The sequence below is a fragment of the Vombatus ursinus genome, unplaced genomic scaffold (assembly GCF_900497805.2).
Source record: "Vombatus ursinus unplaced genomic scaffold, bare-nosed wombat genome assembly UNPS02012082.1, whole genome shotgun sequence".
NCBI classification, from domain to species: Eukaryota; Metazoa; Chordata; class Mammalia; order Diprotodontia; family Vombatidae; genus Vombatus; species Vombatus ursinus.
In genome coordinates this window covers 266,331-278,561 of record NW_020951860.1, presented here as the reverse complement: position 1 = coordinate 278,561, position 12,231 = coordinate 266,331, and the positions used below count along the sequence as shown (strand labels likewise).

General features: G+C 42.4%; 1 protein-coding gene across 3 annotated transcripts in view; it reads right to left on the bottom strand.

Moving 5' to 3' along the window:
* Nucleotides 1-12,231, bottom strand: part of IQSEC3 (IQ motif and Sec7 domain 3) — a 152,554-nt gene that overhangs the window by 5,061 nt on the left and 135,262 nt on the right. For 2 of the 3 annotated variants that reach the window (XM_027857357.1, XM_027857358.1), the window contains exons 6-11: nt 11,068-11,193; nt 9,674-9,773; nt 9,313-9,474; nt 6,249-6,341; nt 2,310-2,356; nt 2,140-2,219 (exon numbers count right to left, since the gene is read on the bottom strand). In XM_027857357.1, coding sequence (XP_027713158.1) covers nt 2,145-2,219; nt 2,310-2,356; nt 6,249-6,341; nt 9,313-9,474; nt 9,674-9,773; nt 11,068-11,193 — 603 coding nt within the window. In that variant the 3' untranslated portion in view covers nt 2,140-2,144. The remainder of the gene's footprint in view (nt 1-2,139; nt 2,220-2,309; nt 2,357-6,248; nt 6,342-9,312; nt 9,475-9,673; nt 9,774-11,067; nt 11,194-12,231) is intronic. The other variant, XM_027857356.1, reaches the window with a different exon arrangement.

Below are 12,231 nucleotides of genomic sequence, written 5' to 3'. Positions count from 1 at the left end.
TTTCTTTCTTTCTTTCTTTCTTTCTTTCTTTCTTTCTTTCTTTCTTTTTCTTTCTTTCTTTCTTTCTTTCTCTCTCTTTCTTTCTTTCTTTCTTCCTTTCTTTCTTTCTCTCTTATCTTAGCTCTCCTTTATCCTTTCCTTCCTTGTATTTTCCCGATGTCTTACCTCCCCTAACATTACTCTTTCCTGACTTATCCTCTCTTTTCTCTTTTTCTGAACCCTCCTGACTCCTCATTTGCTCCTCTTTCCATCTTTTCTTAGATTCAAGATGTCCTCAAGTGAGGCTGACATGACTTCTTAGAGAAGCAGCCACCCTCCATTCGCCAATACCCTACTCAGTCTCTTCATCCATCTTTGAGAGTTGATAAGTGAGAGGCAAGATGACTCGTCCATCAAAAGCAAAATTCCCTAAGGGATCTCATTGACTCAACTACCCCTCCTCCCAATACTCTACCCTCCTCACCTCCCTGATGATGAAAGAAAAAAAAGAAGGAAAGAAAGTTAAGATGAAACATGGGCAGCAGGTAAGAATAGCTCAGAGAAGATGGAAAAGCGCCTGCCAGAGGGAATCGGCCAGGTAATGAGAAGGGAGGGCAGAGGACAAGGGAGTTTGGTGGGGGGAACCAACTGACAGGCCATGGCGACAGCAAGGACAAGACTCTGCGTAGGAAGAAAGAGGCTAGCAGGGGCCCTGGAGCTGGCTGAGGGAGATGGGCAGCCTTGCAGATAGTCACATATCCCCTCAGGGTGGCACTAGGAGGGAAGAACTAAGCACCGATTTGATTGTTCTCTCTGGACAGGTCAGACTATATGTGGTTCATGGGTGGGATTGACAGAACAGACAGGTGAGCTGGGACCTTGTTGTGTTTATCTGCAAGGCTAGGCAATGGGCAGCTGCAGGAAGATGTGAGGGGTGGATGGGATACCCACCCTTGGGGAGGGGGGGCTTGTCAGCAGCTGGGGCTGGAGGCTCCTCTTGGGAAAAGGTGCCTCCTTCAGAAAAAGGTATGTGGGGGGCAGAAAGAGGCATGTGGCAGGCTGGGGGTCAGGAACCAGAAAGGTAACTATACTTTACTGGGATATCCCAGGGATGAGGCAGGTTTAGTCAATATATCCTCACACATATCAGGAAGGGAGAAACACCGAGCTGTGCATGGTCTCTGCGGAGAGGCAGAGCATCTCCCAGTCTGTTTGGAACAGTGAGGGAGGACAGATTGTTTAGAGACAGGAATCCTTTGACTATTGACTGTGAAATGAATGGAAATCTCTTCTGAGAAAGAGAGATGGAGGGCTTGAGAGACTCAAGGCAGCTTTCCATAGTAGGGGTATGGGCCTGTGGACCAGCAGAGTCAGATGATCTCTGCCCAGCAAGTTGGAAAAAGTCTTGTGATGCCAGACCCCAGGCTAGAATTTCCAGAGCAAATCCTTCAGGGCCCATGTTGCATTGAAAGAGTATTATTGGGACAAGGCGATGGCCAGATGCTACTGCTTCCCTATCCCTCTCTATCCTCCCTACTTCCAAGAAAGTACACGTTTTCCCACTAGCCACCTCACTTACCCCAGGAGAGTACTTTCCTTGGGAAAGGATATCCCAGGTGGGAAGGATAGCAAAACATCCAGGTGGAAAACTCTCATGTACAGTTTTCAGATAAAAACAGTGAGAAATTCTGACTTGGCCCCCTGCCTTCTCCTTCCTAGGGTAAATACTCTCTAAAGTGACAAAGTCCAATCCTTAAGCAATTGGCCCACAGGAGACTAAATCTACTTTTCTTCTGGAGGTAATTACTCATGGATGAGCACAGACTCCCTTCTCCTGGGGGTGGGAAGAAGGAAAAGGGATAGCCTAGAAGTGTCTAGAGAGTCAGGCAGTAGGAGAGTTTGAGAGAAGGACCTTTGGGTTCTATGGGAAAGTAAACATTCTGGGGCGGGGAGGAGGGCAGCAGTGGTAATGAATCTGCCTGCTCGGGAATTAGACTTGGTAGGAAGTGTCCTCATGGGAGAGCCTAGCAGCTCCATTTCCATGGAGTTAATCTGGGAGCTCAGCCCCGAGTGTCACATGTCTCGGGGGGGGGGAGGAAAAGGACAAAAACAGGTGGAAGATGCTTGTGGCTTAATTTAGCGTGGCAATAGTGGCATTACCCATGCTAGCAGTAACTTTTAATTGTATCTCTCGAAATTGGTAAAATGGTCAGTCGGGCTGGGGAGGCATTGATTAATACCTGAGAAGAGAAACAACAGAGAAGGTGAGAAGAACTGGATGGGGAGGTGGAGAGAGAATTACTCACCTCAGCAACGAGGCATCTACTTACCTCCACTGTGCTGTCCATCGTCTTCTCAGCAGCTTCCCTTTTGGTGGCTTTGAAAAGAAAGACCACTTGAGTTTTTAGCTAGTGTTGTAAGCCTCCATTCTCCCTCTTCCTTCAAAATACATTTGCAACTTGGCTTGCACAGGCAGCCAGAATCCATAGATGACCATGCCTGTAAGGGAGGCTATTCTGAAGACTCATTATACCATGGTGTGAGCTTGGGTCTGTGAAATTTATACAAGAGGAGGACAGGTTCTGGTTTTGATTGGGGGGTACAGGGGGGTGGAACAAGTGACATCAGAGGCCTGTCATCAGAGGACTGACCTAGATGAGGTGTATCACCAAGGAAGCTGGACACGAGGGAATATACTTCTTTGGCCACTGGAATTCATGAGCAATGTGCTAAGGCAAAGAAAGGTTGGGATCTGTTTGTGTAAAGAGAAGGGATTACCCACGTGGATGAAATATTGATATAAGTAAAAGACTCTTAATAATGTTAGTATATGATACACAGTCTATAAAGACAGGTTTTAAGTTTTGTCCTCTGAACACCAGCTTTGGGGTTGTATTTCTGTATATCTATCTCTGTATGTATGTTTATATGCAAACATACATACATACATACATCTATCCATCTATCCATCCATCTAGCTAGCTTTATCTATATATTTTATGTATCAGGTTAAAAGCTCACTGAAGAAAGGGGTGATATCTATTCTTTATTCTAACTCACAAGGGCCTACAAAATTTTTATGACCCTGCTGGGATCATATGCCTTGCTCATTTCTAATCTAACACTCCAGATAGGGGACCACTGACCACCAATGGCAGAGGAGAAGAAATCCTACGGGATAACATAGCTGAGTCTCTTGACCTTTTAACCTTCCAAATGGCCAATTTCCTCTCTTTGACTCTGTCCTTTTTTTCCCCCTCTGAAGAAGCATAAGGAACTATTCTGGTATTGGGTGAAGCACAAAGGAAAATTCCATTTCTAGGTAGGAGCTTGAGAGATGAATGAAAAGCTATCCTATGTGCCAGAACCACTGGACTCTTGTCTTTACTCCTCTATTGACTGGCAACAAAGCTCCATTCAGATGAGTCAGCTTTCCCTTCAGTAAAATGAAAATTTTTTCTCTCCTTCCTGTCAACTTAGAGCTCCTCATTAGAAAAGAGGAGTAAACTGGAGAGCAATTTGGAACTATGCCCAAAGGGCTATAAAACTGTGCATACCCTTTGACCCAATAATACCACTACTGGGTCTGTATCCCAAAAAGATCATAAAAATGGGAAAAGGATCCATCCATATGTACAAAAATATTTATAGCAGCTCTTTTTACAGTGGCAAAGAAATGGACATTGAGAGGATGCCCATCAGTTGGGGAACGGCTGCATAAGTTGTGGTATATAAATGTAATGGAATTCTATTGTGCTATAACAAATGATGAGCCGGCAAACTTCAGAAAAATCTGGAAAGACTTAAATGAACTGATGCTGAGCAGAACCAGGAGAACATGGTACACAATAACAGTCAAATTGTCTAATGACTAATTTTGATAGGCTTATCTCTTCTTAGCAATGCAAGGATCCAAGACAACTCCAAAAGACTCATGATGGAAAATGCTGTCCATATCCAGAAAAAGAACTATGGAATCTGAATGCAGATTAAAGTATATTATTTTCTCGCTCTTTTTTTTGTTTCTTCTTTCTTGTGTTTTCTTCCATTGGTTCTAATTCTTCTTTACAACATGACTAATGTGAAAATAGGTTTAATATGAATGTAATTATTGAGCCTATACATGCCATCTTGGGGTGGTGGGAGGGGATAGAATGGGGAGAAAATTTGAAACTCAAAATCTTATGGAAGTGAATGTTGAAAACTAAAAATAAATAAACAAATTTATTATTAAAAAGATGAAAAGAGGGATAAAAGGGCTTGAAATCCTTGAAGTCTTTGGAAAATTGGTGAAAAGGCTTAACCGCCTAGAATAGTAAAGCTGATAAATCAAAGATGAGGCAAGCTTAGGTAGGGTAGAAGGTATCTATCTCTATGAGGACACATTTCAGATTTAGTACTGAAATAACTATGTAGACAAACACTGAACCAAGGACCTAACACACAAGGCAAACCTACTGAAAACCAGGCTGTGCGCCTAATAAGAAAAGGATCTCAGGTCAGACTCAGTTATACCCAAAGACATTACCATGAGAGTCTCGATATAATAATAATTTTCAACCTTCAGATAGAAAAATGGTCCATATAGTAGCAACAGTTGAGTCAATTGTTATGCTCCTGTGATGACCATCTGCCTGGCTTAGTCTTCTGTCCACTACTCCAGATTAGGGCCTACTGACCACCATGGGAGAACAAAGGAAATCCCAGAGGACCAGGCAGCTGAATCTCCTTTTCAACCCAAGAATGGCCACCTTCCTCTCTCTGACTCTTGTCCTTTTTTCCTTCCATTTTCCCCCCTCTCCCCCATTTTCAAGCTATGCGATTCTGGGTAAGTTACTTCAAAGCAATCCAATCCAATAAGCATTTATACTTCATTTCTCTGAGACTTGGCTTCTATATAAGGGGGCTCATAAAACTCAAACCACCTACTTCACAAAATTGTTCGAAGGAAAAGTACTTTGTAAACCTTAAATCTCTATAAATGTCAGGTATTATTATGGAAGAATTCTAGGTAATTATTCTAGTTGTCTCAAGAGGTTTTAACCCTGTTTCTCTTCCTTATTCTCTTATTTGAAGTAGGTAAGGAGCAGGGAAAAAACTGTTTGTGCTGGCTGCTCATGGTGGCTTCTGATGGCCTATATATACAAGGGCGATGGGGAGAAGGGAACTGGGTCAGGGACAGAGGGGAAAAACCAACACAAAACCTGCACTGACCTGAATTAGTGGGACTGAATGATTTGGGGAAACATTTTAAAAATTGTGTTAAGGGGTCATCTGGAAAGTGTGATGCCAAATGTGCCAAAATATAGAAGAGGCAAGTTAACCTGAGTTCTCTCTTTTTTTTCCCTTTTGCCTCTCTACAGATGAGAAAACCAAGAATATCATGTTATTTAACTTGTGAGAGAATGCACAGCTGGGGTACTCAAAATGAATGGGAGATCAGGACACCTGTCTGATTCTTGCCTCCTTTCCTTAAGCCACCAAACTAGGTGGGGTTTCTAAAAGGTGGAGTTCTCCTGGGGTTTCTAAGAGAATTTCTTTGGCCTTGGAGTCAGAAGGACCTGAGTTCAAATTCAGCCTCAGACACTTAATACTTACTAGCTGTGTGACCTTGGGCAAGTCATTTAACCCCGATCGCCTCACCAAAAAGCAAAAAAAAAAAAAAAAAAAAAAAGAGTTTCATTGTTTTGGCCCGAATAACTTCACCAATTCACTATGCGCACTGTTGTTTTTCAAAAAGCCTGAAAAAGACACCTTAGGTAACAGAAGAGCTGGGCCATTGCTTTCCTCCATTGACTGGTAATGAAACCTCGTTCAAAAGAGTCAGCATTTGGGGTCTCAGTTTTCCTTTCACCAAAATGGGAATTTAAGGGGCAGCTAGGTGGCACAGTAGATAGAGCACCAGCCCTGGATTCAGGAGGACCTGAGTTCAAATCCGGCCTCAGACACATAACACTTACTAGCTGTGTGACCCTGGGCAAGTCATTTAACCCCATTGTCTAGTCAAAAAAAAATTTTTTTTAAATAAAATAAAATGGGAATTTGTTTCCTCCACTTTCTGTGAGCTTGGAGCTCTTCATTAGAAAGGGGCAATGAGAAACCTGGAGACTACTTCTTTCAAAATAATCACCAGGAAACCAAAGCCATTGTTCTTGATGGGAGCCCTCATACGGTTCAAAGTTCTGGGATTTTCCTGTACCTAGGTGGGGGTGCTAAGAGTTCGAAGGATGTCTTGCCTTGGATGGCTAAGACACTGAGCAGCTGCTTACCTGTAGGAGATCCTTGCTTTGACTGTGGGTCAGGCTGAGTTCCACTGGACTTAAATGAAAGAGTCTTGGTTCCCTGCTGTTTCTCTAGCTCCCCTGGGGGATGGAAGAACAGAGTGAAAAGAGAGAAAACGAGAGACAGAGGTTGGGAAGAGATGGAAAGGGAAAACATATTGGGAATGGGGAGGAGGAAGGGGGCAGCAGCATCCCAAACAGAGCCACGAGAAACAAAAAATGAGCTCAGGGCTGGGAAGGGGACACCAGAGGTGATCAGGCTTCCTAGACCTGCTTCTCCAGCCTGAGCTGAACTGAACACCTCCCAACTTGTTAAGAATTCAGTCCCCAGGACTAGCATGGCCAAAATCAGGCCAAGTACCTCTAACTGCCAGAGAATTAAAGGATATTAGGATCAATGATGCTGTTTTTGAATTCTCCCTGACCCCAAACATATATATATATATGTATATATATTTAATGAAGTTTTTTTCCCATAAAGAATCAATTTAGTCATTTTTTTTTCAGTTGTGCCTGACTCTTTGTGACTCTACCGTATTTTCTTAGCAAAGATACTGGAGTGGTTTGCCATTTGCTTCTCCAGCTCATTTTACAGATAAGGAAACTGAGGCAAACAGGGTTAAGTGACTTGCCCGGGATCACACAGCTCAGTAATCTGAGGCCAGATTTGAACTCAGGGAAATGAGTCTTCCTGACTCCAGGCCTGGTGCTCTATCCACTATACCACCTAGCTACTCCTTTTCAAAGAATTGTTCTGTTTGATTATAAGACATTTTTTTCTCAATTATCTCCTTTTTTTAATCTCTCCTTGGTTCCTTTTTCCTTATCTTTTTCTTTGACTTTTCTTGTCTTTTCTCTTATCTTCCCTGTTACTGCCAAACACTTTTCCTTACTCATTTGCTCTTTGCATTATCTGAATAAGATGGTTAGCACCTTATAAACAGATTCTAATAATATCTATGCTTTTATATTTTCTAGAGAGATTTTACTGTTGATTAGGGAAGCAGAGGGGAGCTAGGGTTCCACCAGAGACCTGCTTTAATGCCTCAACATGAAATGTGTCTGTGGGGGTACAAGCTTTCAGGTACCATACAGCCAGAAAAATCCAGTGATGGACTGTGTGTCTGTCATCCAAGGCCCAGCCTGGCTAAATTTGAAGAGGTTCATGACAAGGAGGTTAGCCACTGGACAACAAACATTTTTAGCCTGAGATAGACAGACAGAAATACACACACAGATGTGTGTACGAACATACATGTATTTGCAAATACATATGCAACCACATGCAAGTTTATATACACATGTACATCTATACAAGGACATGACTCATGAGGACTGTTCATTAAGGTGTTTTAGTAGAGGGATTGTGATCTCCATTAGTCAAGGGAGAATCCATACTGATTAAATCATGGACTTTTTGAAGTGCTGAAATAAGTGTCTGTTTCTCAGTCCTTTCTTAAACAATACTGGTTGCATTTAGCACCATCAGGCCCAGGAAGTTTTGTGTAGGGGACATTTAAATAGTTTCTATTACATTTGCTATGCTTTATTCAGATCAGAATAGAACCTGTGCAGAGGTGGTATTTTTCTCAGGGGAAGAATATCTGAAAGGAATATGTTTTTGTTTTTTGTTTTTTCTGAATAGACCTGTAGAAATGAATCCTAGAAAGGAAATTTTAATGAATAAATTTCAGAAACAAAAATTAATATAAGCTGATAAAATTTAATTTTTAATGCATTTTCTTTTACTTTTCTCTTAAAAATTTTACTTATTTTCTGAGGAATTTTCTAGAGTAAAAAGTTCATCTGCCTATTGTGAATGTCAGATAAACAATGCTGGAGAGAATCAGAACACAGATTCAGAGAAGCAGAGCAACAGATATCATCCCTAAAGAAGTAACACAATTGGAGAAGAGGGAACAAGTCTTTTTTAGAATTTAGAAAATTTTCTAAATTTTAGAAATTTAGAATTTAGAAATATTTCCGTTCAGTTGGCTATACCACAGACATGAAGTATATTTTTATCTGTAGTATTCATGTTTCTTTACTTAATTAAATTATCTTTAGTTATGTTTCTTTTTCCTTAAGAGACATATGTAATGTATTACCATACTTAGACTACAAAATTTAACAAATGGACATTCATGCCTGGCTGGCTGACTGTGTTTATGTTTCTTAAATAAAAAATAATTAGTGAATCACTTTCAACTAGGAACTAAACATAACTTTTACATTGAACTGGAATATAAAAATATCATGCCAGCTGTGCCAGAATCAAATGAATTCTTTATTTGGTTGGGGTTCCTTACTTAAATCTAGGTTAAAATCCTAGTTCTATCTCTTATTTGCTGTGTGGTCTTAGGTAATTTATTTAAGCTCTGTGAAGCTCATTTTTCTCATACTCAGGCTACTACTTAAAGGGTTGTGGTTATATAATGCATGTGAATGCCCTTTATGACAAACTATGTGAGTATTATTATTCATTAAGCATGTATACACATGTATATGCTTGAGAAAGGAAGAAATAAGCAGTGTAATGGTTTATTGTCCACAACCTCCTACTTTTTTTTTTTTTTTGGCTAGGCAATCGGGGTTAAGTGACTTGCCCAGAGTCACACAGCTAGTAAGTGTCAAGTGTCTGAGGCTAGATTTAAACTCAGGTCCTCCTGACTCCAAGGCCTGAGAGCTATCCACTGTGCCACCTAGCTGCCCCCTACCTCCTACTTTCTAGACTGCTGTTGGGGTGGGATGCAAAGAGATGCAAAGAGAAAGGGAAGGCAGGAGGGGTCATGTGGGAGGATATGGGGGGTGGGGTGGAGGTACAAAGCTAAAGTTACCAAAAGAACAAGAGTCCACGCCCTCCTGGAAGAATCTCTCTCTCTTTTTTCTTTCTCTCTCTTTCTCTCTGTCTCTCTCCTCCTTCCTTCTTTCTCTTTCTCTTTCCCTCTTTCTCCTTCCCCTTCTTTCTCCCCACACCTCCCCCCCAAAAAACTCCTTCCTTTCTTCCTCTCCCCTCTCCCTGTGTAGTCTAGGAATGCATTGGCAGCCTTACATTCAATTCGGATCTGCTCCAGCTCTGTGACCTCAGCAATGGATTCTTTCAAGTCTTCCACAAACTTCTGCATCTCCTCTGAGCCCAGGGCACAGAAATGCAACACCTGCTTCTTTTCTGAACCTGACACTGGCGTTACCAGCGTAATGCCATGGGAATGATCTGGAAAATGAATATAGGAACACCCAGGTGGAATGAGAAAGGAAAACAGGAAGCCTAGGCCCGGGGCAGACAGTGAGACCAGGCCTTTGCCCTCTGCCCTCTAAAGCAGTCTCATGAATTACCCTCCCTTCCTCTTCCCCTACACATCCCCTGAGATTATCACCCACTCTCATCATCTCTGGCTGTGAGACAGACTTACATTCATTCTCAAAAAGGTGGAACTGCATCCCTAGCAGGCCCACGGACTTGCAGAAAGTATACGTGGAGGAAGTCTTCTTCTTCGGGCAAAGCTTGAGGATCTGCCCAAGAAAGAATTCAGAGAGACACACACACACACACACACACACACACACACACACACACAGAGCATGTAAATATAAATGCGGATGTACGTATACATTTATACAATAATGCCGGTATGCACATAACACCCAGATACCCAGACGTATATACAGATACACACATAAAAATAAATATGCACATATACACAGAAGCACGTAAGTGAGTACACACACACATACACACAGAGGTACCAAAGTTAGCCTCTCCTCAAGGCCCAAGCCATCTTCCCAGCCCCACTATTGATTAGGATGTGAGGCCTTTACACGCCTCTTCCTTCTTCCGTATCTAAATTTCTTTATTGATAATAATGGTTGGGACACTTTCATGAACTAGAAGGAGAACAGGGCTGGCAATTGAGCTTGAGAGAAAATTCCTCCTTCAAGTTGGAGAAATAGATCTCATCTGGTTCCTCAGAGGCCTCCTTTCCCCAAGGAAGGCCGGCTACAATATGACCTCTTATCACAGAATTCTCGAGTTTCAGAGGTCGAAGAGACTGTAGGTCATTTATTCTAATAGCTGGTATGGGGTGTTTCAAAAGAACTGTCTATCACTGCAGGTCTTCAGTTGGCAGGTGGATGACCACTTATTGGGTTAGTGGTAATTCCTGGTTAGGTCCATATAGGAATTCCCATAAGACTTCCCCAACAAGCAGCCGTCCAGTCTGTGATTGAAGACCAGCAGTGATGGAGAACTCTTCAACTCCCGAGGCAGCTCATACCACTTTCTGAGAGTTTTAAATGTTGGAAACTTTTTATATGTACCTATGCCAATACTCAGTTACATGTATGTATACACATATAGAGTAACATGGTATAGTAGATAGAACACAAAGAGGGTGAGAAAGGAAGGGAAAATGAGAGAATAAAAGGGAGAAGAGAAGAAAGAGTAAGAAGGGAGAGAGAATGAGAAAGAGAAGAGAGAATAAAGAGAGTGAAGAGAGAGAGAAAGAGAGAGAGAGAGAGAGATGAAGGGAAAGAGAGAGGAACAGAAGGGGGAGAGAGAGAGAAAGAGAGAGAGATATGAAGGGAGAGAGAGAGACAGAGAGAGAGAAAGGGAGAGAGAGAGAGAGAGAGAGAGAGATGAAGGGAAAGGGAGAGGGACAGACAGACAGACAGAGAAGGAGAGAGATGAAGGGAAAGGGAGAGGGACAGAAGGGGAGAAAGAGAGAGAGAGTAGGAGAGAGAGAGAGAGAGAGAGTGGGAGAGCCCTGCTGAGTGATGACCTAGCCCTCCCAGCCCCAGGCATTCTCACCACCAGCAGGTCATTGAAGAGGAACACCTCCCTTTGGTGAGCTGCTTGCTTCTGTAGCTTGTTCACGTCAGTCACCTCAAAGAGCCGGCTGCAGCAAACCAGGCGGCGGTGTGGGACTGACAGCACCTGAGCAGAGAGAGGATAGAAGGGCATCAGACTGAGGATGGTGGGAGGGAAGAGGGGGAAGGAATGCGCCCTGACCACAAACTCAGCCTCACAGAATATTAGAGCTAGAAGGGACCTTCAGATCATTTCTTCCAACTCTCTCATTTTAAAGGTGGGAAAATTGAGACCCTGAAAGGTTAAATGATTTGTCCAAAGCCACAAACATAGTAGGGAGCCAAGATCTGAGCTTTGAGTCTTTTGACTCCAACACAGCATTCTTTCCACTTTGCCATATTCAACCCTCTGGAAGTCAAATGCCTCCACTGTGGAGCTTGGGGTGAAGAATTTACTGAGGGAAGACAGCTTGGGTGAAAAGAGGAACTTTAAAAAGCAGAGAATAGAGCAGAGGAGGAGGGCACGTGTCCTTTTTCTGATTAACCTATGCACCACAGAACATAGAATCACAGAATGTTAGAGGTAGAAAGACTACAAAGGTCACATAGTTCAATCTCTTCATTTGATAGATGAAGACACAGAGGCAAAGTGACTTGCCCAAGGTCACATGGCTAATTAGTGGCTAAACTGGGATTAAAACTCATGTTGGTGACCTCTCCACTCCACCAAATGGAGGATCACATGATCGTAGATTTTAGAGCTGGAAAGGACCCAATTGGTCCTCTAGCCTAACTCTCTCATTTAATACGCACTTAACCTCTGACCACCATGGTTTCCTCAACTGTAAAGTTGGGAATAGTAAAAGCATCCACCTCCCAGGTTTGTTGTGAAGAACAGATGAGATAATATTTGTAAAGCATTTAGCATAGTGCCTGGCACATAGTAGGCATTTAACAAATATTTGTTTCTTCCTATAGATGAAGAAACTGAGATCCAAACAAGTGATATGACTTGGCCAAGGTCACACAGGTAGTAAATGGTAGTGCTAGGATTTGAACCCAAGTCCAGTAATGCCAAAGTCAGAACTCTAGTAAAGCATTTTTTTATTCCACCACAAAGTTTCCAATCTCAAGGAGACTCAGAGCTGTTAGGATTTACTCCTGA